Below are 25947 nucleotides of genomic sequence, written 5' to 3'. Positions count from 1 at the left end.
TAAGAGCCTCTCGTTAAAATGTAAATCATTATTTTTTAATCAATAAATAAAGTGCTCAGCAAACGTCCATCTTTATTCTCTCAATATATTAAAGAGAACTATTACTTTATTAATCACTGTAGTATGTATTTTATAATTCAATAAATCAATAAAAATATTTTAAAAATCTATTGGAATTGGGTTAGCCTTTAAAAGGTATGTTATCTGTCCCAGAAAAATCATCATCTTAAAAGATACTAATGATATTAAATATACATATTACTACCAAAGGTTGAAGAACTGTTGGCAAGTTAGCTGGATGGTTTTTTGTATATGCTAGAGGTGAGGACAGAGGACTTTATTGTAACATAACTAGTTTCCGCTCCCCATCTTCCCACTCGTAACATTTTACTATGAATATGGGGAGAAGATACTTATTCAGAAAGCCAACAAACAGATGACCATTAGTCTCTAGGTTTTCAAATGGAAAAAGATTAAGTTACATGCCTTAGTGGACATACCTGTTCAGTAATTTTAACTTTGTGAAACCAGTGTTTGAGGTAGTAAAGTGAATCCTACAGAACAGGTGGGGACTTTACCTAGAAAGACTGTTCACCCCATTCTAAGTTGAATGAGTATGGTAAACCTATGATGCTTGATTTTAAGTGGTTTCATCTTCTCTAATATTTCCTTAGCCCTTATTCCCTACCTTTCCTTAACCCCAGAGCTCATCCTCTCTCCTAGAGACTGTCATTTAGGGACAGAGAACAATTAGAGTATAGAGAGAGATGTTCTACAAGAGAATGTATACTTTACACATTGATTCTTTTTTTAGTTAAGATTTTTTATGTGTGTATGTGTGTTTTTTTTTGTTTGTGTATTTTTAAAGTAGCTATGTCAAAAATTCTTGAACTCCAAAATAAAGCCTTAGTAGTTGTGTTCCAAGAAGCATGAGAAGTTATTTTCCTTTATCAATTTGCTAACTAAAAACAAATGCTTTTTTTACTTTTAAATGTATGGATAACTTATAACATGTGAATAAAAATCAGAGTTGAAAAAATTAACTGATTTAAGGGATTCTCTACAATTAACAGATGACCGTAATTGTTACGAGTTTGTACTGAATCTATTACACTATGATTGCTATCTATACTTCCAATTCCTTTCTGAAAAATGGGATCAAAATGTTTCTTGTCAAAAATCATCAAGTGTTGTGCTCCAGGGGTCTATAACCTGCCACACCAACTAGGTAAGGTAGGGGCAGCAGAGGCAAAGACCTCTGGAGGACCCCACCCAACCAGAAGGTCCATTCTGGTAGGGATCAACCAATCAGCCCAGATCCTTTCTTGGGAAGTTTGAATACAGGATACTTAGGTGACAATGAAGCTGAGAAACAGAGAAGGCAGTACATAGAGACAAGTGTAGTGAAAACCATGAGTAAGCTAAAGCACCTAGTGAGGGAGAAAAGAACAAGCCATAAAAAGAGGGAAAAAAATTAAAGAGAAAGCCCTAGAAATTGAAAACTTGACGTGTCCAAAGAATATCCCAGTATTTCCCAAAGACTAATTGTGAAACCAACAATTTTCTTAAAATAAAACTGTATCTCCTGAGGTAACTGCAAAGAGTGTAACAATATGAAGCTCCAGGAACAAAACAAAACTGAAACCAAAACTCCCCATAGTTTATCAAGACTTAGAAAACAAGTGTGTATTGCAGAAAATATCAGTGAGTGTACGAAAGGCTGCTGTAGTCCAGGCGAAAGAGAGACTGTACACATGAGGCACTGCGCAGGACAAAGGGCCAGGTCTGACGCTGGGTCTCTGGAGATCACTGTGGTCAGTGACAAGTTAGCCTGGCCCCAAGAGGTCAAGACTAAACTCTCCCACCCATTAAATAAGAGGTAGTGACAACCTACAAGGAGAGACCACAAATGAAAAAAAAAAAAAAGAAAAAGTTAAAGGAAACATGGACATAACAATGGGCCTCTGCATACCAAGCAGAATTTTTCCAACATCTCTGGGTTATATATTTAAAAAGACAGAAGGGAAGCAGCCTACTTTAGTAAGCTTGCCAAGGCCCAAGTATGTCCCTACAAATGTGTATATTCTTGGGACAGATGAACCTTTGAATTGAACACCTCTACTACTTCTAAGGTGTCATCAATCACAAAAAAAGACCCCAACATAATTAAGAGTATTGTGAAACTAACAAAAATTAAATGCACATATTGACTGCAAATTATATAATCATAATAGCTAAAATCTGGAAAGAAGAAAATTCCTTGGAATTGAAGAAATACAGTAAATCTTTAAATTCTGCCTGCTTTGGGATCAATCCTGAACTTTCCTCCATGAAATTTTGCAGGGTAAAAATGCCAGTTGTTCAATTCAAGTTATATTACTGAGACAATTAATATGGATTAACTTATACATGAAGATTAAAAAGAAACATACTTTCACTGATTTATAAAAATGTGTTATTTTCCCCTCCAGTTTACTGTTCAACAGTCCCACTGAAATTCTTATTGTCTACAAGCAAGAGGAACTGGAAAGAAAAAAAAAAAAAACAAACAACCCCGAGGAATGGTATTTCTTCATAAAACTCAGTACACTTGGGCTTTCTAAACTTTTACAGACTACTGCATATCCTGCCTCGGGAGACCCTTAAAGATATAAAAATTGTTTTTCTTATTGGATTTCAGATATTAAACCTACTCTTCACTGGCGTTGATCCTGTAATTTCTCTCACCAGACCCACAGTGCATGTGAGTTTTGCAGGTGACCACGCCAACTAGTTACAGCAAGTCGCTGGCAGATAAAGCCAATTTCCTTCAAGTAAACAGACCCCTCTCCTTGGGCTTGGTGCGGCAGTTATGACTCTGTCATTTTCCCATCTCTGGGTCTTTTGTTTTTCACTCACTTCTCCATTTTGGTTTTTAAAGCATTTCACAGCAGGAGATTGATTTACTGAGGTCTCTAATCTCTCTTCTCCTTTTTCCTCCTTCCTGTCCAGGGACAACTCCTTTGGTTATCTGTATATCTGATTCTCTGTGTTTTCTGCTCAATAGCAGTATTATTTTCATGTGTCCCTTCTTTTTTAGTTCAAAACTGTGAATTCTATTTTAAGTTTTATTATAAAACATGCTCATATTATTAAAAAACTGGAAAGGCAAAAGAAAAACTTTGACTATACCCATTCATATATCCACTATATTTCTACATCCACTGTACTCACAAACCCAGCCATTTTTGGTACTCTTATGATCTCCCCCCAACCTCTCGACTCCTGCAAGTCTTTTCCTATAGAGCTGTAATCACAAAATAAGTAACTTAAATAATTTTGCATACTAAGTTTTCATTATTACTTTTTTCAAGAAAATTTCTGTGTTGCTATGTATTTTCATTGCCATTTTATTGGCTTACTAATATTGCATTATGTGGATGAATTTTAATTTACAGATTTTCCTCTCTTTGGTTCCATTCTCATCAAGAGTTCTTGATACAAGAGTTCTATGTTTCTTTGAATGCTGCTAGCATTAGAGTTATGTTTTGTTCCGTTTTTTACCGACCTGCCTTGGCTCTGTCTCCAGAAAGCAACTTGGATGTCTACTGTTGCTTCCTGTGCCTGACATCCTCTCTTTGCATGGGGCATGGTCCATTCCAAGAGGAAAAAGTAGACTTGCCTGACAGGACTACCCTTCAAAGGAAGGCTCCTGCTGAACTGAGTGAAAGTGATGGGTGGCGTTTAGGAAAGCTGCCAATATGCTCTGGAAGTAAACTGGAACCCAAGTTAGGAATAGCCTGTGGTTTGTAAAGTCTAATTTCTAAAGCTACAGGAAGGAAGATTTTAATATTTTAGAGTCTTCATTAAAGGAATGTGAAAGTGGACTTAAGACTAGTTAATGAAAAATGAAATGGGGGGGTGTGCTTTGGAAGAGAGAAAGTCAACAGAATCAGAATCCTTACATTGCATTTTCTAAGTCTCTGATGATATGATCTTGGATTCCAAATTCCTCATCTGTAAATGGGAGGACTAGAATAGAAAAATCTTGAAGACCTCCTCTGTATTCTATGGCCAGAGTACAGTCAACTGGAAATACTTCCCCCTCCCCACACACTCATTGTTGGTCTGAGGGCCACTTGGCGTTAATGCTATGTTTTATCTATTTTTGGAGAAGCTCTAAAAGACCTGTATAGATCATCCTCTTCAGAACACTGGCAAGTAAAAGTGATTAATTCCTTTGGAGAAAGCTATGCAAAGCAGTAAATTCTCATGCATATGGAACCATGACTTTTTTAGATCTACTGATAGGGGCTATAGCAAGAGTGGCAGGCCCAGCCTGGGGCCATGAAAGCTGTTATTTTCCTTTCAATTTCTCTGTTGACATTCTCACATCTTCTGCTATATTTTCCTTTGCATGCAGCCTAAAGCTCAGCAGGATTTTAAAGAAAAGGAATAGTACTTGTGGTAGGAAGGAGGGAGTGGATCTAGAGAAAAGGGAAGAGGCACATTTTGTGGCTTTAATTTTTGAGAACTAAAAATCTACTTGCTCTTATTCCGTCCTCCCACTCTCTAGGGTAGAGGCCAGCATGGGGACAATGGTTAAAATTACATGCTAACCAGCTGATAAGATAGGAAAAAAAATTGTTCTAAAGTATTTTGGATTCCTGAAGCCTTTAGGACGGAAGGCTAATTTTGTTCCCAGAGTCATGGTCACTCACCAACAGAAAATGCCTTCCAAATATTACACTGGGTTGGCAACTGCCTTATCCCCCAAGAGAGACAGAAGAGAAGAAGAGTGGATCAAAAGAAACTGGACAGCCTTGCTCTGTTAAGAACATGGGTGAGACTGGGACTTGTATAGATACAGGCTTGTAATTTAACTCACATTTTTAATTTACAAAACTGCTTCATGGTAAAAGGTGAAAATTCATGTTTTTTTGAATATAATAAAAATGCTTGCATTTCTTATTGTCCACATTGAAACCAAGAGCAAACCTTCAAAATAAATTACAGAAGAAAAAGAAAAAAAAAATTCCAGTGTATGTCACTGCAACTGGATAATTAGTAGAAGTTAAGGATGTAAACTATGAGCCAGAAGTGGTTAAGTTAGAACTTGAGCCTAAAGAAAACAGTATCTTCATAAATATTAATTTCTACTCTGCCCATTTTTGACTCAGTACTTTCAATGACAAAGATTCACAGTATGCTTTCTCTCTAGTAAAATGTTATACCAAAACCCACAGAACCTATGCCGCATATACAGAAACCAATGACAAACGACGTGAATTCTAGATCAGGTCCTGTGCCAAACCCCACTCACAGGTCATTACAGACACAAATGAAAAAGCAGGATGCTGTGGCTGCCATTAATAGACAATCTGGGCCATTTTAGAAGTGCCAATCTACAAATAGCGGACCTATGTTGAACCACAGTGATGCTCGACACAGGTTTTGATGCCAGGGACGAGATCTGAGTTCCCTGGCTCTGCGGCCTTAGGCCCATTCTTTAACCTCTCTGTGCCTCTGTGAGCTCATTTCCAAAATGGACAGATTTAATAGTATGTATCACATATTGTAATGTGAGGCTTAAAAAAGGATGACACCTATAAAAGGCCTAGCAAAATGCTTAGAACACAGAAGCCCTCGAAAATGCCATTCATTCATTCACTCATTCATTCGACAAATAGTTACTGAATACCTACTTTGTGCCAGGCACTGTTCTAGACACTGGGGAAAAGGCAATGAACACAACAGACAAAAATTCTTTCCCTGCTGGCGTTTATATCTTAGCAGAAAATATCTCATTGAATAGTGCTTACAATAGTTTACTCTTATAGCTAAATCAGTGGGTCTTGATGCTACCCAGGGTACATTTACCAAAGTCTGGAAACATTCTCGGTTGTTACACCTGGGGTGAAGGGACTGCTCTCGGCATTTAGTAGGTATAGACCAGGGATGCCGATCACAAATGACCCAAAATGTCAAACACTGCAGATGTTGAGAAACCCTGTTTTACAGGTTATGGATGGGCTTGGTTAACCCTTAACAAAACCCTACAAGGTGGGAATTATAAATATGGTTATTTTGTTATTTTTTTATACCAACTAACAGTACTTATATTTTATAGAGTATAATTACATGACATTTATATAATATTTATGTATTAAAGTTTCATGGTGTTTATAAAGTACAAAATATATACACAGGCACTTTAAAAGATACCTCAGTAGTGTGCAAGTATACTTAAGTTCCGATTTTGGAATTTACAAAATCGATTTAAAATTTATTTTATAACCAATGGCTGTACCCTTGTGCCATCTAGATCTTAAATGATTAATTTCTCCAGTTCTCACTCACATGCTTAAGGAGGTGATCTCTGTGCCACATTTGCACTGATTCAGACAATAGAACAAGAGAATAGTGTGGTATACTAGAAGCACCAGACCAAGAATCCAGAGCTAGAAGACCTATGTTCATCATGTCACTGGCTGTGGCATTTTTGGGCAAGTCACTTAGCCAGTCTGGGCTGAGATTTACTCTCAGCAAAACGTGGAGCAAAAACGTCTTTCAGATCATGTGTGAAAGCGCTATGGACATCACAATGAGCACTGCCACCACCCACCAAACCACTGACATGTACTGAGTGATCACTTTCTTTTCACTGCACACTGACTCAGTCAACCCTCATCACAGCCTATGAGGTAAGCACGCCAATTACTGTAAGCTGAAGATAAGGAAACACGGCACGGAAAGGCGGTAACTTGCTTGAGGTTACAAGGTCAGTAAGTGGTAGGGCAAGGGTTCCTACCCAGGCAGTCTGGCTCCAGAACCCATCCTCTTAAACAGCATGAGTCTCTCCAGCTGAGCTGTTATGTAACATCTTCTGGCCCCACTCTGACATGAGCAGCTTCAACTGGCCATAGCCCATACTCCTCCCGATTTCTAAGAGTCGCTCTGCTCTGTGTGCTGCCATGTTTACTCCTAAGTCCTGACTAGTGGCCAATTGCATTTACCAAAGCAAAAAAGAATGAAGTCTCATTTCTTTTTCAAATTATTTTATTTCTTTTAAATTGGTAGTATATACACAACGCATTAAACACAATACAAAATTCAAAGGCACGGAGGATGAGTGACGATAATTCTCCTTCTTATCCTTGTCTCCTAGCTATCCACTCCTTTCTACTGAGACAACCAGCATTACCAGTTTCTTATAAACTATTCCAGAAATGTTCTATACAATATATATTCTTTTTCTAAAAGAGTTAAATCACTTGTAGTAGGCAAAACATCCTATACTACAATCTTATTTTTTTCACTAAACAATATTTTGGAGATCAATCCATAGAGAGCTTCCTTTATTGTCTAAAGAGGATCTGTAATTTATTTAACCAATCTTGAACATATGAATATTTAATGTATTTCTGATGGTCAGCAATATTATGATATCTTATGAATGTATCATTTCTTATATTGCAAAAATGTACTTAGGACTCATTAAGTCAAGGGATATATGTCCTTTACCATTTTACTGAAATAACCGAATCACTCTCTATACGGGTTGTATTACCTTATACTTCCACCTAAAATGCAAGAGATCACCATTGAATTTTACTTTATTTTTATATCATTAAACAATATATCATAAAAATGTTTTATTTTTGGCATTTATAAGAAATTTAACTCATATTTTTAATTTGCATTTGTTACCATTAGATTGAGAATCTCTTCATGTGTTTCAAGAACCAATTATATTTCTTTTGTCTACAAATGTTCTGTTCATATTCTTGTTTTGTTCAATCTCACTGTTTTTTGTTTGTTTGTTTGTTTTTTGTTTTTTTCCGAGAAGGGGACAGGAAGAGGGTAGGAGGGGGTGAGGGAGAGAGAAAAATCTTAGACAGGTTCCACACCCAGCACAGAGCCTGATGCGGGGCTTGATCTCACCACCCTGAGATCATGACCTGAGCCGAAATCAAGAGCTAGATCCTTAACCAACTGAGCCACCCAAGCACCCCTCAATCTCATTTTTATAATAAGTTGGTTTCTTTTTCCTATGGAATTATAGGAGATTTTTATGCAAAAAATAAACCCATTATCTATAAGTTGCCAGTACCTTCCCCCAGTTTCTTATTATTTGCCTTTGTAGTAATATTTGATTTGTAAATAGTGTTGATTTCCTTAATTCTCTTCTTTCATAGCTTCTGAGTTTTATACTTAGAAGGGTCTTTTCCACTTGGAGAGTATAAAAAAAATCCTTTTTTTCTTTTAGTACTTCTATAGTTTTATTTCCAAGTTTAAAACTTTGAAAGATTACAATTTATTTGGGTGTCTAGTATGAGATTAGACTCAATTTTCTTGTTTTCCAGATGGCTTTCCAGTTGTCACAATAACTTCTGTTGAATAATCTATCCTTTTACCACTGATCTGGAATGACAACTTTATTATATACAAAATTCTCATATTATTTATTTTTTTGAATTTCTGTTATTGTCTTACAATCAATAAATAAACAGATCATTTTAATTATTATAGTTGTATCATATGTTTTACTATCTGGTAGAGGTAGTCGACCTCATTATTCATCTTTCCAGAATTTTGCTGGCTGTTCTTTGGGAACTTAGAATCATCAGTTAGTAATTTTGTTAGGATTGTGTTATATTTATAAATTCATTCAGAGAAAATGGATACCTTTAGCAGGCTGAATCTTCCCATCCATGGACATCATATACTTTTGTGTTTGGTTCAAATCTTTTAACCATCCCTCTCCAGCCTGCCCCCATCCAACCCCATCTTTGGGTGGGCTACTGTGACATTTTTAAGTTTTTTCATATAGGTCTTCATTTATTGCATTTATTCTTAGAATTAGAATGTATTCCTGTCTGGCTAATATTATCACATGCAGGGCTTATTTCTAAACAGACACTGTAATAAAAACTGTTAGTTATGGTTTCATATAAAAAGTCATTCATTTTTGTTTTTGTTTTGGTTCTGTTCTGAGTTCTTGAAACCTTAGCAAACTCAGGGTTGAAAACTTCACTAGGACCATAGCCACATAACATACTTCTTTTAAACTCCTGCTAAGAAAGAAATACTAAAATGATTTATCACAAGCTTATTAGATTTTTAGAAATCTTTGCTCCATGTTAGTTTTATCTTAAATTTTGGGAGTATACAGAGCTTAGCAGTGTTATGTTACATATTAACAATTTTTATTGAACTAAAAACACAAAACTTACCTCCTAAATTCATTCCAGCTTGAAGACATTTCTGAAGTCTGCAGGCAGGACAATTCTTCCGTCGAATCTTATCAATGATACAATCATTTCTTCCAGCACATAAATAGTTGTGTTGCCCTGAATAACCAAACAAACAAACAAACAAACAAACAAAAACAAACAAAAAAACTGTCAAAATAAAGACTACTACACTAATATAAAGTACTAATAAAGATAATCAGAATATGAAACTTCATCTTTCCTGCCCTGAAATTTCTTCTTCAGAAAAATAGAAGAGGAATAAGATTTATAGGTAATATAGGTATGGGCATGGCCAGTTTAATACAGGTGATATTTTAGATTACAGATAAGATTAATACTGCATTTATTTCCAACTGATGTTCATATACATGGAGCCACGCTCCCCCACACTGAAATTATTGGTAGCTGCCCAATCCCTCTCAGGCAATGGTGCAATTTTCATTTACACATCACAGCAGCAACAGAGTGGATTGTTTGAAGGCTCTCCTGCAGTTGCTGGAGTTGCTATGCTGCCCACCATTTACACACAGGTGATTTCAGTGGGAAGACTTACAGATTATATAACTGTAAATGTTTAACTGTAACTGTTAACAATATTTAATAAATATTTATTATATGTTAATAAATAAATAGCTAACAATATTTAACTGTAACTTTAACTGTAACAGTTAAATGTTTAACTGTAGACCAAACTGTAATTTAAAATATTCAGATGTGGGACTATACTCAGAGAGAGGCATCTACTAACAAAATGTGAAATTGTAGCCTAGTGCTATTATTAATTTATTTATTTCAAAAGATTTATAGAACATCCACTAGGTACCAGGCACATAGCAATGAATATGAGCAATGAATGAGATGATCAGAAGTCCCTGCTATTATTAACTTTCATTCAACTGGGAGGAGACAGTCAACAGACAAGGTGATTAGGTAAAATATACAAATGCTGGACAGCTGTAAGTGCTAGGGAAGGGGCACATAACATGGTGGAGGTGTGGGAGGATGCTGGCATTTTAAAAAGAGTATGGAAGGACTTACTCAAAGATGCTTTAAATAGAGGTCTGAAGGAAGGAAGGCACTATGTGGACATCTTGGGGAGGATACCTGGCATGTTTAAAGAACAGACAAGTATGAAAGAACAGAAAGAATGAGTGGAAAGTAAGAGATAAGGAAAAAGAGTTAATGTGAGTTAGATCATACTGGGCCATAGTAAAGATCATATTTAAGACTTGGACTTTTAGTTTGAGTGCAATGGGAAGCTTTGAGCAGAGAAATGACTTGATGTGATTTACATTTAGCATGATCACTCTGGCTGTTATGTTGAAAACGGACTCAATGGATGGACACAGATGCAGGAAGAACAGGGGTAGAAGACTATCACTATAATCCAGGGGAGAGATGATTGTGGGTCAGGTCAGTGTGGTAGCACTGACAGTGGTGAGAAGTGGTCAGATACAATTTAAAGGTAGAACTGCTAGCATTTGCTGATAGATCAGAAGAAAAAGGGGAGGTAGAGGCATTAAGAGTCTTGGGCTGAACCCTTAAGAAAAATGGAACTGCCATAAATTGAAATGGGGAAGACAGTAGGAGCATGTGGTTTATGGGAAACTACCCTAATTCAGTTCTGGACATGTTAAGTTTGAGATGTTTGAGAAGTTTCTAAGCGGACGTGTCAAGTTGGCAGTTAGATACACAGGTCTGGAGTCAGGGAGAGGTCTGGGCTGGAGGTATAACAGCGTGCAGTCATTATTTTAAGCCATGAGACTGGATGAGATCATATGGAGAGTGAGCACAGACTGGAAAGAGAAGAGGTCTGAGGACTGAGTCATGGGTCATTGAAAATATGCAGACAAAGAAAGGAGAGAGGGAATTTCATCGATTGCTATAAAGCAGTGAACAGGATCTAAAGCACTCCCTTCAGTTTAGGACTATATGCTCCCTTGGTTGAGACTTACTAAGTAAATTACAGTAAATACTCAATAAAAATAATGTGTGTTGCTTAATGTAATTGAAATAATTTAATCTAGAGCACATTCTCAGTAACATTATGGTAAATCTTAGTAATAATAACAATAAATAGTACTAGAATAGGGAAATCTATCAAAGTAAAGAAATGAAAACCTACCATTATAATAATCTAATGACTTTTTAAAAAATCGGAGGCTCTTAGTGGATATAAGTAAGTATAGATAATTACACAAAGGCAATCAATACGCATGGTAAAGACCGTAACTGATTCATATAACGTTTCACGATGCTTTACAGTATCTTAAGTAATTGGTTACCACCTTTAAAATAAAATTTTAAGATCCTATTATAGCACTATCTTATTTAAGCCTTACAACAACCCTATGATATAGAAGGCCAATATTATTAATGCTATTTGCTCACAAGAAGAAACTCATGCTAGCACTGGTAAAGTGACTTCCCCAAATGGTGGAACTGGAAAAATTCAGGAAGGCTGACAGTATCAGTGTGCATTAAGGGCCAGAGTCTTAAACATCAACTTGCAATATGATTTACTGGTGGTCCAATGGGAGGCTAAAAGTGCTCTTTGGAACTGAGAAGCAAAGAACACTATTTTGAGTGAGGAACACTTTATCCGTCCGTATATCCAGTGACAACCAGCATTATGTGACTTTTGCATGGTGTGAAATTGAACACAAAACCAAAGATTTATCTACGACTCACACTGAACTGAACAAACTTTAAAGTCCAAAGAGAAAACTAAATGTAATTTTAATTGGTTTTAATTCAGCAAGTATTCACTGGGAACCTACTATGTGTGCAAGGCTGCCAGACATTTGCATAAGGGGCTGGGGTAATCTAAGGTTCTTTTCCACTTCTGCCAATGTGCAGTAAAATGTGACTAAGTCTCTTAGATTGCAGGCATACAAGAATGCATAAGAAATGACCACTGTCTTCCGTACACACTAGAAGATTTCTTCTTTGGGTATTCAAAAACAGAAACTTCCAAAAAAAAAAAAAAAAAAAAAAAAAAAAAAAAAAAAAGAAACTTCCAAAAGCTGGATATTTCTGTAAGGATTCTTAAAAAATGAAGACACCTTAAAAATCCATGTTACTATAATGGTTACAGGATAATTTCCTTCTTGCAGCAATATTTGAAATTGTATACCTGGTTTCTACCAACCAGTGTGGTCACAGCCACCAATTCATTTTCCAAAAATAGGATGGAAGCATTGTAAGGGTCTAAGAGTTTTCACACAGTTTTCCATCATGTATATTTTTAGTTGTGCAAACATTAAAGATTTAAATCGTACCTTACACTAGTAAGTAATGTATGTCCCATCCCTCAGGCTATATTAAAAAACCAAAGAAAGTAACAACAACAAAACCCGCAATGAAAACAAGAGAATGCATCTAGAAGATCTAAAAAACTTTAATATGTCTTATTTAAACATTGTGTTCTGGTATTAAGATTGCTAATCCTGAGTAAGTCAAATCCCAGGCATCTTCAGGTAAACGATTTTCTATGATGCCCTTCATTAGAAGGGCAGACAACCAGAATGCTGGGGACCAGACGGTGGAGACTTTGGATGACAAACTAAAGCACTCAGATTTTATTCAGCAGGTGATGGGATATCACTGAAGATTCTTGCTTGCAATGTGTTGAGTTCAGAGCTGTGTTTTAGAAACATTAATCTTAAATTGATATACCAAATAGATAGAATGGAAATAGGGAACACTATTAACAGTCTACTTGAAAGTTCTCAAAGATGGCCTCTATGCAAATTAGTAGCTATATATTTTGTCAGACTATATAGCAACAGAAATAATCCTGTAGTTAAAAAGAATCTTGGTGATAAAGGAAACAAAGATTTCTCATTCAAATTACATGTCCATTATGGGGAGAATTCCAGTTCTGGTAGTGGCAGAACAGCTTGAATCAGATAAACCTCCTACAGATAACAATTATAAACTGTCCACAAAAGGAGAGAAAGATTTGAAGGCACTGGGGAGCAACATAAAGCAGGAAGAAACTGGAAGAAAATGGACTCTTGAAAAAAGACAATCACCCCAGACAAGATTCACCTTTGAACAGGTCTCTCCTTGAGGGCCTATATTCCACTCAGTGCAGGGTTGATAGAAAACAAGCAAAATCCTCAGTCTTACGAACTTCAGAAGGCAGAGAACAAACTTGGGGACTGTCAGAGTAGCTAGAAATTGAAGAAGGATATTCTGGAAAGAAGAGTGTCATAGGGGGATGGAGGTAGATAAAATGTACATATTAACTCCCCTCAAATTCTTGGCTGACCCCTAAACTGAACATGAAATTTCAAAGAGTCTAGGGGTAAAACAATTTAAAATAAAAGGGCTGGGCAGATTATTTCAGCTGCTGCCCATCACAAAAAGTTTGAATCCCACTAAATCAGAAGGACTCATTAAATACCTCAGGCTTTCCATTTTAATATTGGAAGGTTCCCTACCTTAGGAGGAAATATGGTAGTCCAGGGCTGAGACATTTAGCCTTGGTTTATCCTAACCAAAACATTTGGTTTATCCTAACCAAAATAGACGTATCTTTAAAAAAGTTTAAAGCAAAGGCTTGACAATTTCAAAGTGATCTGTCAGAAATATAACAACTAGAACAAAACTCAATACTCTTTGGAGAATTATAACAGAATCTGGATACTCTGGAAAGTCTAGAATACAATAATAATCATTAAAAATATTTAAAAACAGGAAAATCCGAACCAAAGTCAATATAAAAATTTATCAGTAGAAACAGATCCAGAGGTTGACATTAACAGATAAGGATTTAAAAACTGATATGTTAGAATGTATAAGTAAATATGATTAATAGGAGTTAAGAATTGTGAACTGTCAGAAGAGGTGTGGAAACTATAGAAATAAAATAAACAAAACCAAATGGATATCCAAGAACTGAAAAATATAATATCTAAAATAAAATATTTATTTGTTAGAATTAACAACATACTGGGCACTAAACAAAAATGGGCTATTGAAATTAAATAAATATAAGTAGAAATCACCCAAACTAAAGCACAAAGAAAAAAATTAAGTATAAACGAACAAGGTACTAATAGCCTGTAGGATAGCTTTAAGTAATTTAATATGTGTGCAGGTGGAGTCCCAGAAACAGAGAGAAAATAGGTCAGAAAACTATGTGAAAATTTATAAATTTGATTAAAGCAGCAACTTGAAAATCTAGAAAGCTTAGCAAATGTCCCCTTAAAGGATAAACACAAAGAAAAGCACTATAGCACAATATAGTTACGTTACTGAAAAACAGATATAAAAATAATTATGAGCAGCCAGAGCCAAAAAAAATTACATAAAAGGGAACAAAGAAAGAGCAATATTTGATTTCATATCAAAGCAATTGAGGCCAGAAGACAACATATAATAACTTGAAAAACCATCAACGCAGAATAACCAATGAAAATATTTCTCAAAATGAAGGTGAAATAGAGACATTTTTGGATAAACTAAAGTTAAGAGAATTTGTTGCTAGTAGAATCACATTATAAGATATGGAAAAGGAAGTTCTCTTTGGTGAAGGAAAATGATACCAGATAGAAGTCTGGGGGTACTGAAAAGAAAAGCAATAATTGGAAATGATAGATGGTAAAATGTAAATGAAATTTTCTTTCTAAAAATTATTTAAAAGTCAAATGATTTTTTATAGAAAAAAAAGAATAAAAATGTATAATGGGATTTATAAAACATGTGTGAGTGAAATATCCAAAAACAAAGCAAAAAGAGGGGATATAAATGAAATTCTACTGCTGTAAGTTTATTACATTATACTTAAAATGGTATCCTTGAAATTAATTGAGGGTAGACGGTGATAAATTAAGAGTACATCCTGTGATTCCTAGAACAATGGTTCTAAAAGTATGGTCCCTGGACAAGCAACATCAACATCACATAAGAACTTATCAGAAATTTAAATTTACAGACATACTAACCAGGAACTCCAGGGTGGGACCTAGAAATCTGTGTTTTATATAGCCCTTCAGGTGATTCTGACACAAATTAATGTTTGAGAGACTGCCTGAGCAGCCACTAGAATAATAACACTAAGAAGTGTAGCTGAAGAGACAGAAGAGATTTAAAATGGCATTCTAAAATGTACTTAACCCAAAACATACAGAGAAGGAAAAACAAGGGAACAAATAGCAGAGGGAACAAAAGGAAACAAACACCAAGTAACATATAAATCTAATATAGCAATAATTACATTAAATGTAAATGGTTTAAACACTTTAATTAGAAATCAAAGATGGTAGACCGGCTAAAAACAAGCAAGACTGATATATGTGGTAGGTGTATTTTAAATATATAGGCACAGACAGGTTGAAGGTTAAATGATGGGAAAATATACACAATGTTAAATGTAATGTAAGAAAGCTGATGCAGCTATATTAAAATCAAACAAAGAAGACTTCAAGACAAAGAGTATCACCAAAGAAATGATGTCATTTCATGATGATTATAAAGACAGATAACAATCCTAAATATAAAATGCATCTCATAGAGCTTCAACATACATCAAGCAAAAATTGACAGAACTAAAAGGAAAAAATATAAATCCAAAATCACAGTTGGAGATTCAAGAACCCTTCTCTCAGCAACAATTTCTCAGAACAATCACTATCTATCTAGAGAAACAGTTAAGATATAGATGATTTAAACAATATTATCAAACACCTTTACCCAATTAACATTTAGGATACATAATTACACAATCACATGCTTAACTGCTCATGGAACATTCATTGAGAGAGAGCACATCTTGAGCTATAAAAACAAGTATCAAATTCTAAAAGGATTGACATCACGAACAGTGTGTTTTCTCACCACAAAGGAACTAAATTAGAAATCCATACCAATATAAGTTAAAAAAGCTACATATACCTGAAAAGTAACACCCATCTAAATAATTTTGGGGTCAAAAAAGAGATCAAAATGGAAATACTGAATATTTCAAACTGAATGATAATGAAAACATATCAAAATTTTTTGGATAAAGCTAAAGCAGTACTTACAAAAGAATTTTTAGCTTTATATACTTATATTAGAAAAATGAAAGGTTTAAAGTTGATGATCTAGGATTCTATCTTAAGAGATGCTAAAAAAAAAAAAAAAATAGAAACTAATCCCAAAGCAAATAGAAGGAATGAAATACAGTATAGAAATCAATGACAAAGAAAAAATACAAGCAACAGAGAAAAACCAACAAAGCCAAAAAGTAGTTCTTTATAAAGCCTAAGTAATTAGGCAACAGCAGATAGGCTGCAAATTCTGCTCCATGTCTTCTCACCTCCAGCCCTAGGCTGATGGAGCAGTCACCACAGTGAATGCTGTGAGTCTCATGGCACAGAGGCTGGTGAATCTACTTAGGAAATCCAATGCTCCAGCCCAGAAAGGACAATTCACTATTCATTGCTCAGATCTAATCCAATAAACCCACCCAACCACAAGGAAGGCAGGAATTGGAATCCTACCTTGTGCCCAGAAGACAAAGAGCGGGAAATATATGAGGAACCTCGCTGAAGACTACCTCCATGAAGGGTAAATGAAAACATAAAATTCAGCCCTTATATTAGTTCTTCTCAAAGTATTAGAAGATTTACATTACTGCTTTCTTTTTTTTAACAAATTGATTTTAATAGATAATGCTGAGAGCTCTTTCCACAAATAGCTGAACTTTTCAAAATGTTAATGGGAAGCTACTAGTGTGTAATACATTTCCATTTAAAAGAAAATAAACACCTATGGACTATTTTAATAAAGAATGTAATCCATTGACTGCCCCCAAGTCCTAAAACCCCAGCCTATTTTATCAATGGTAGTATACTAACATGCACATGTATTCAGAATTTGTACCAAAAAGAAAAAAAAAAAAAAGAAACTAAATAAATTAAAAGCTTATAGGGGAAATGCAAATGTCGCACAATTTTCAAATAGATTATAATTATTTTTCTTCATAAAAATTTAGAGAAAGTTCCATCTGGCTACTTGGTAACAAGCACTGTAATAGATACTCCAAAGAAAAGAATGTTTATTTTCACAACATGGAGGGAAATAAAAGCTTAAAGTAAATAAGATGCTTTGAAGATTCCAAAATATTACTTTGAAGTAAAAGCTTTTGTACAAAACTGCTGAACATCCATCTACGACACTCTATTAGGCACTATGAAGAACAATGCAGCACAAACCGCATAGTTCCTGGTCCATACCTGCTACTGAATAAAAGAATGAATATAAACATACTGATACATTCAATTGTGTACAACATACAGAACTTAAATGTTCATACAGTATGTTGTATATAGACAAACCTACAATAATGAATGTTCACAGAAGTCCCACTGACTCCTAGGTAATTGACTTTCACAAAAGATCCTTGCATACAAATTCTTTCTGCTTATCTCCAGCATCAGACCTTTCAGACTCTCCTACATGCACACAACAATGGAAAAAGAGCTCTCGGGATTTACAAGGAAGCAGCAGAGAGGTCTGTGAAAGGCAGAGCTTAATCCAGGGTCAGAAGCCCACAGTGGATGAGAGTGCCTTCCTGGTGTCATAGGTCCTCAAGAATTTCCCCATGAAGCCCACATGGTGGTCCACTGAAGTTGGCTAGGTATCCATTACGGAGCCACTTGCCTGTAAGAGCATCTTGTTTTAAGAATGAAAATCTGTTCAGTGGAGCCCAGGGAACTTTAGTCACTCATCCATCTGTGTGTACTAGTTCAATGTACCTCCTGCCTGAGGAAGTGGCAGCTTTTTGGAGAAAAGGCAGTCATTCCAGAAAACAGAAAGCTGCCAAGGTTAGAGCAAATCTGGATGGGGTACCAGGAAGCTTAGTTAGTACATATGTAATATAAATTCATGGGTTTACAGACTAACCAGAAGTACTCAAACCAAATGGAAAGTGCCCATGGACTTTAACAAAGCTGAGCTCAAAAATTAAAAAAAATGAATCAACAGTATCATTTTTGCCCTATTGTTCTCAACTGTGGTATTGCTTCTAAGTGGAAAATAATTCAGAAAGTGTCTAAAAATTAACATCATTGTTTTAAAAGTTACTGAACTCAAGAAAAATTATCTTTTAAAATTTTCAATTACTTTGAAATCAAGAACCAAGTTTTTGTTGTACTTGGGCTGGGCCCAAATGAGAAAATACAGATTGGATGACATATGGGTCTTGCCTTAAAGCATCAATAATGCTAGAACGGAAAGAGTGGAAACATGGAAGGCAGCAGGGAGGAGATATAATGGGAAGGGCACATCTTTGTCACCAGACACACCTGGGTCCCAATCCTACCTCCGTCAATAGGGAGCTGTGAGATGCTTGGCCAAGTAAATTACTTAACTTGTTCTGAGCCTCAGCTTCCTGATCTATAAAATGGACATAGTAATGGCTGCTTTGTATGTTGTCGAATGGATTCAAATTGATAGATATATATAGAACACATGCTAGTGATGTCACTTTTTTTTTTTTTTTTTGTTATCTCGGCCTTAAAAAAAAAGTAGAATGAGAAAATCCAAAGAACAAACACAGCCAACTCTTAATTAAATATGTCAGTGAGGAACTTCCTGTGGGAAGAGAATATCACCACTGAGTGAGGAACACCTGTAGATGAAAAGAGCCTGCTTGAGATGAGACAAATACCATACAGCTCTGATCTCATCTTCAAGTCTTAACTTTTTCAATAAGCCGGTAAAGATATGAGAGTGGGGAATGACATCCTTAGGGTAAACATGGGACAGAAAGCTGGGACTCAGATCTGTCTGTAGCTCAGCTAAGAATTCCAGATGAGGGCCCAAGACCGTAAGAGGGTATAAGACTCTGGAAGGCTACAGCTTCCTTGCACAGTTGCTCCCTCTCTGCTTTCTCTCTTTTCCACTGTTACTTAATACCAAAACTCTTCAAAGTAAGTAGGCACACATTTTAAAGGCAAAACAAGGTCCATTCCCTCCATGATCTTTCTAGAAGGTGGATGAGGCTGGGGAAATGTAGTAAGATAAATCACGTGAGGTCGATGTGGTATGACTTTAAAGAAGGAAGTGATTACACTGGGAGAGACAGATGAGAAAGGCTTTGCGCAGAGAGCCAGCATCTGAGGTAAGCCTCGAAGAATGCTGTGGATTTGAAACATGGAGAGAACAAGCACACTGGCATCCCAGGCAAAGGACCGGGGCAGGGAACAGCAGGGACACAGTTAAATGTGTGGTAAGCAACTGGTCTGGCCAGTTGAGGCCCAGGAAGACAGGGGAACAGAGAAGAACAAGCTGTATCTACACATTCTGGTGACCAGAGGACATCCAGGGAGCTGTCAACACTATGAGGGCTCCCGAGCCCTCTCTTCCGGGTTTTAGATGTGCTCATCCACCTAATTCAGTGGGTGTCCCCACCTGAAGGTCTCTGACCTGTCAAATCCTCCATGTTCACAAATCAAGTGTAATGTGCCCACCCCACAGACAGCCCTCTTCCAGCCTCCTATAGTCCCCTAGCCTTAAAGCTATAGCCAGTTATTAGAACTAGAAGCTTTGGGGTCATCTTTGATTTATACCCTGCCCACCTCCGCACAAACTCCCACAATCTTCAATATTCAGTGAGGTCCTGAGGCTCTGAGGTCCTGATGATTCTCTGCCCTGAGTTTCTCCTGCATCCTGTCTACATCTGCCAGTATTTTTGCCCTTGATTTTAGGCTCCCTTGGTTATATTTCTGAGGTACAGTTTGAATCCTTGTTTACTGTCTGTGTGACCTGAAACAAGTTACTTCACCTTTCCATGTATCCGTCTCCCCATTTGTTAAACAGGAATTACCAACATGCCTATCTTGTGAATTATCGGGAAGATGAATACACCACATAAAGTACTTAGAATCATCCCTGGCATCCGGGAAGGATCTGGTGAATGGTAGTTATCATAATATTATTACATATTACATAATATTATTACATATACATATATTATCACATATTATTATGATTGTAACTAGTCTACCCTGCCTCTACCATGTCCTTACTTCTAAATCAAATGATGATTAAATTTTAATTTGAAAGCTGTCTAAAAGAAATGAACTCTAACATAGCCCGCAGTATCTAAGAACACAAAGTGAAGAGCTACCCTGGTTGAAATGCCCATGAGGACCCTCCCTGGTGCTGCTCCCCATTCTTCACCTGCCAGGAATCCAGAAAGCACTGTGCTGCAAACCTAGGGCTCCTCTGAGCACACATTCAGAGCCATGAGCCTCCACCTTCCAGAGAGCTGTGCAGTGATCCTTAGGAATCACAAATCTGATCATTTCACCCTTCTGTTTAAAGGCCTTCGAGGGCCCTTCACTACCTAAACTTCCAAGTCCAAACTCTTCTGTATCTTATTCAAAGCGACACTGAGCCACTGGGGCACAAAGAGGGGAGGCAGGCTGGCAGGCAGAGCTCAAAGACGTGCTCAGCAAAACTTAACTGCTATTTCAGGAAAAGTAAGCAAAGCTGGGATCAGAGGCATTTGATACTGTAACACTGGACTGTTTTTTTCTACTGGTGTTTTAGTTACGGTGTTTTTTTTGGTCATTTGATTGCTATTACAATGGGAATGAAAGACACTGTGTCTGGTGACTTATTTTAACAAAATGGAAAAATTCTGAAGATCAGTCCAGAATTACAAACCATCCTTAGAGACATCCTAAAATTGCAGGTGGGAGCGCAGGGTGCAGTGAACATCCCTGCTTGTCGGACCCTGGCTCACGTTCCATCTTAGGGGTGTGGCCGCACCTGTGGTACATCTTCCCCATTACTTCTTTGCTTTGACCTTAAGAAGGATTTCTGCTTTGCTCTGGCTCAACTACTTCCATATTCAGTGATATCTAGGGATACATACACTTTCTTCAATTCCCCAGCAATGTTCTACTTCTCTACATCTGGAAAAATACACTATCCTCTCTTATTCCACCAGGGAGCTAGGCCATACCCCCATTTTTTTGCTCTTACCACTAAGCCACATCCTTCAATGTATTTACCACTTGCCCCTCCCCCAGGTTGAAATTTTATTTACCACCAGCTACTGCTTTATTTCTTAATTTGTTCACCATTCAGGTAGGGAAATGTGGTACTAGATCCTAGGTTTCTTAGAGATTAAGACAGAAGCCCACACCAGTGTCCCTGAGACTCAGATCTCAAAAATAGGGAAATACAAAATACAAAACAGGGAAATTAAAAAAAATTTAAAAAATACCAGGTTGGCTCCCCCAATGTGAAACCTGTGACAAAGATCCTATAGTCCTTCTCCACCTACTTCCATGGAAACCTGCTCCTCAATTCCTGACTCCCCAGATCTGCAACATGTTTGAAGGCAGGGAACTCAGAGAATATACGGAAATGTGAGAATCCAAATGTCAGGGTGCAAACCTCTTGATGACAGTTAAGACATATTCTAGATCCTCTGCTATGATTGTTTTCATTTTCTTTTTAAAAAACAATCTATCAAAGAGATTTCACCAAAGGATCTCATTTTCCTTTAAAATTTTATTTTCACGCTTTCCATGCTATGTGAAATGCAATTTTCTTTTTCACCCCTTGAAACTACAAGAGAGTTTAACTAAAAGGGGGCAGAAATGAATAACAGTTTAATATTTATCCCTATCTGAAAGACACATTGCTCAATAATTTCTTATATGCCCAAAGCCATTAACGAATCTGAAGGTTTTGTTGCTGTTACTGTTATTAAAACTTGAAAACTCTGTGCTTTAGCAGAAAACCAAACTTTTTGAGTCTTCTTTAACTTAACTACCCCTGATGGATACTCTTAAGAATTTCCAGGCTTTATGTACACTGTAGTTTCCCTTTTTCTGAAAAAGGCACACATTTTCAGAAAGGCCATTTCACCAGATCCCTTTTAGAATTAACTTTTGGCTTAAATTTCTTTCTGATTTTTAAAGGTCCATTTGTTATCCTGCTGGAGGATTTTTTTTTTTTTTTTTTTTAAAGCAGTTGACAACTGCCCAGCAACAGCAGCCTGTGTTTGCAGTCACTATTTTGGGCTACATCACATGTCACTTACATAACCTTGTTTAACTGCTCTTGAACTGGTTTGAACAACCTGGGAAACAGATTAGGGCAGTCCCAGCAAATTCCCTCATTGCAGATTCTGATGGGTGATTTCCCACCCCCCCCACCCCCATCTTAAAAAGTTGTGCGGTGAACCAGACGGTGTCCGACAAGAACTGGTTATTCATTGTTAGAGCCAGCTAAAACATTTGATAATTAACTTCCTCTGCTCAGTTTAAACCAGTCCAGTCTGACCATAATAAACCAATGAACAATGATCCCCTGCTGCTGGGGTTTATGAGTGAGCCTGGATTAACATGCTTTAAAATGCTAGGGGCAGGGTGGGAAGGGGGACTCTCTTGAGAGGTACAGGTTGCCTCTGTCCCCTTTAAACACCAATCTTTCAAAGTTATGTTTTGAGGAGTCTAAGATTTTAATTTAGAAGTCAGATTGGACTTATTTTTTATTCCCTGTGGTGTTTCAAGAGTTCTTCCCATGTGGGTAAGCACGAAATTCCCAGATAAACATTCTTCTTGGTGTGCAAGGTGTTAGTTTTTCATTAAAAAAATAAATATATATAACTTCTAATTATCATGACTTAAATTTTAGGCATTCAGTATATTTTGGTGAAAGATAATCAAAGAAAATATATGACACAAGCCAAGCACAATAAGCTTTTAACCTTGAGAAACATGTATCATGATGTGCAATAAGAAAAGACAAGTACGTTATTGACAAGGAACAAGGAATGTTTTTTTCAGGAGTGACTTACATCCTACACATATTCAGTAGTAGGAATTTAACATACTTGTACTTCACTATGCAAAAACATCTGTTATCTAGATAAACTTTCTTTTAAATAAGTTATTCAGGGCACTGGGCAGGGAATTAACATTTGTTGAATTCCTATTATGTGACAGGTGCTTTACAAATCATATAATTTAATCCTTAATTTAAAAATCCTATGGGATGTGGGAATGAATTCTCTGAGACTGGTCATATGTTCTCCATTTTGTCAATGAAGCCACACAGAGAGGTTAAATCGTGTGGCTGGCTTAGCTGGGATTTCTCCCTGGTGCTCTTTCATTACAGCATTTTCTCTTTCTGTGGTTCCATACATAGTAGAAATATCCTTAAGGTATTTACACTCAGGGGGTAAAATGGAACAGAAGGAGGATCTTCTCATGAAAAGACATTCAGGCTACCATATAGGAATAACTTGTATACTGAAATACTAACTACTCTGACCCTTGAGAAGAGAAATGCATGAACTGAGGCCTATCTTCAAGTCTAAGCCTCAACTGATGTTACACAGGATGGCAAACTCCCATACTGCCCAATCCACCACTTTTCCCTGGTCCAAATGTACCTGTAAACCCTGGAACCTGAAGCAAACATATTCACAGTCTTGCAGAACTGAATCCCGTGTGCGGTGTTCTTAATGATCAGATCTCATTCGTTTTTGCCCAACCAGCAAATTCCCCAAGATCTTAAAAGAAGAAATGAGGCCTGGCAGAGAGAAGGGGTCTTGTTCAACCACCCTGGCCTCAAACTATTTGTTAAGATTTGAAGGTCTCAACACAGCTCAGTGGGTCCTTATTTGCCATATGAAGCATAACCTGGTTTCTAAACGCCCTTCTAGTTCTAAACCCAAATGAAACTCAGACAAGAGCTGTTTTGGTAACAGAGAAAGACTGTATCATAAACTTATACTGACAATCTAAATTTTTGCTGGAAAAGAAATTATGAAACTTTTTGATACGAGGTTGTTCTGCTCACACACACACACACACACACACACACACATTAAATTAGACTAATTTGGGTATATAAAGATATAATGGCATGTGCATGGTACAGAATTAAAGCAGTATTACGGGTCATATGAAGTAAAGGTTCTGTCTCCACTATCTTCTGGCCACCCAGTTCCCTTCCCCAGTGACAACCATTGTTATCAGTGTCTTTGTAGCATTCCAAAGGTTTTCTACGACACGTCTTTTAAGCACAGTGAATATGTTCTGTTTGTTGAGTTAAGCACTATTAATTCAATATGTCTGTTATTTTATTAATTAACTCAATAAATAGTTATTGGGTGGTTATCTCGTGCCAGTTATTGTGATCGGCACAGGGGCTGAGAGATAAATAAGGCAAGAGCCCTGTCCTTGAGGGACTCATACGTGGCCCAGTGTGGGAGACAGGGTGCTAAGCAAATCGAGCCCCGGAGCAAGAACATGTGGGCAGAGCACTAGAAGAACGTGGAAGAGGAAGGACTGTCAGAAGTCAGAAAATGCCCCCTCGGAAAAAAGCAACACTAGGCCAGCTTCTTAAGGAATGTTCATTTGATGGAAAGGGAGAGAAGTTTTCTAAGTAGAGAAACAACATATTAAAAAGTAGATGCTGGCAAAGGGTAGCCTTTACAAGGATGGGAGAGCCTGGTGTGGCTGGAGCATAGGAAACGTATATGGAGGCCATAAAAAATAAGACTGCAAGGACTTGCCGTGCCATGCTACGTAGACTCACTATGGATCTTTAGGCAATGGGGAAGCCAAATCCAGGTCTAATTTGTGTTTTAGGAAGTTCACAGGGGCTGCTCAGTTGGAAATACTCAGAGTAATGGCAAAGGGACTAGTTAAGCTAAGAATTCACATGAGTCTTTAGGAGGGAGGTTAGGAGACCTAATCTCCAAGTAGTCATCCTAATCTCTGTTACTCCCTAGCTCCAAATGTGTTTTTCTGTATCTTACTCGCTTCAACATCCACTTATTACTCAAGGGAGAACAGTTGAAACCATCCTAAATTATTTCTTTTTGGTCCTCCATGCAAATATTCTATACCTTTCTGATTTTATAATCCAAAGTTGTTGAATTCTGCCTCCATGGTCTTATGGTCTCAAAGAAGCAGATACTGTGTATGCTTGAGGTAAAAATGCTAGCCTTTGAGTTACCTTCTTACCTTGACAAAGCAGAGTAGATATTTTCTTTTTTAGCATTCTAAATTGGGAAGTTCCCCTTTATCCAATTACTCCCAATAGAAATTACTCACAGATTTTAGGATCTTTGAACCAAAATTCTTGTGCTGGTGAGGAAAAAGTGGTACAGGATGTAGATCTGCATACATTAGGACTTTGTGTAAGACTATTTTACCACTTGGAGTTAAGATTACAATCAGAGGAGACATGGTGGAGGAACCGTGGGAAACTGTCCTGTGAAATAAGATGAGCTGTTGGCTGAGAAGGAGAAGGGCAGGGGCAGATGAGAGAGCAGATCTTAAGTGTGTGAAACCATCATGAGAAGATGACTGACAGAACAAGCTAGAAAGGCAGAGGACTAATGTTTGGTGAGTAGCTATGGTGCTCTAAGCTACCAGGCTGGAAAAGTTATATTCTCATCATATTCAGTGTTTATAGATAATATTATCCCCGTGTTCTGGACAAGAAAATAAGTTAAGCAGCTGTCCATGGTGCTTCTCATGGCCAGTGGTGATGTCAGGATTTGAACCCAGATCTGATAAAGCCCAAGGTCACCTGGCAGGAGCAGTCCCGAAATCTCAATACGCACGGTATCTATTTTTGCTTTCTAAGAAAGCTTTGTACTTACACATTTTAACCTTGCACATTTGATCATTTGACTAAATTGCTTAAAATCAAACAACTTCCCTTTTAGAAAATA

At 37.0% G+C, this 25947-nt stretch overlaps 1 protein-coding gene across 1 annotated transcript in view; it reads right to left on the bottom strand.

Moving 5' to 3' along the window:
* Positions 1-25947, bottom strand: part of LOC111154998 (nuclear receptor subfamily 3 group C member 2) — a 338835-nt gene that overhangs the window by 89006 nt on the left and 223882 nt on the right. The window contains exon 4 of the mRNA XM_022514989.1: positions 9216-9332. Within this exon, the coding sequence (XP_022370697.1) occupies positions 9216-9332 (117 nt within the window). The remainder of the gene's footprint in view (positions 1-9215; positions 9333-25947) is intronic.

This window comes from Enhydra lutris, unplaced genomic scaffold, assembly GCF_002288905.1.
Source record: "Enhydra lutris kenyoni isolate GAN:26980312 unplaced genomic scaffold, ASM228890v2 scaffoldscaffold3, whole genome shotgun sequence".
NCBI classification, from domain to species: domain Eukaryota; kingdom Metazoa; phylum Chordata; class Mammalia; order Carnivora; family Mustelidae; genus Enhydra; species Enhydra lutris.
This window is presented reverse-complemented; position numbering and strand designations above follow the sequence as displayed.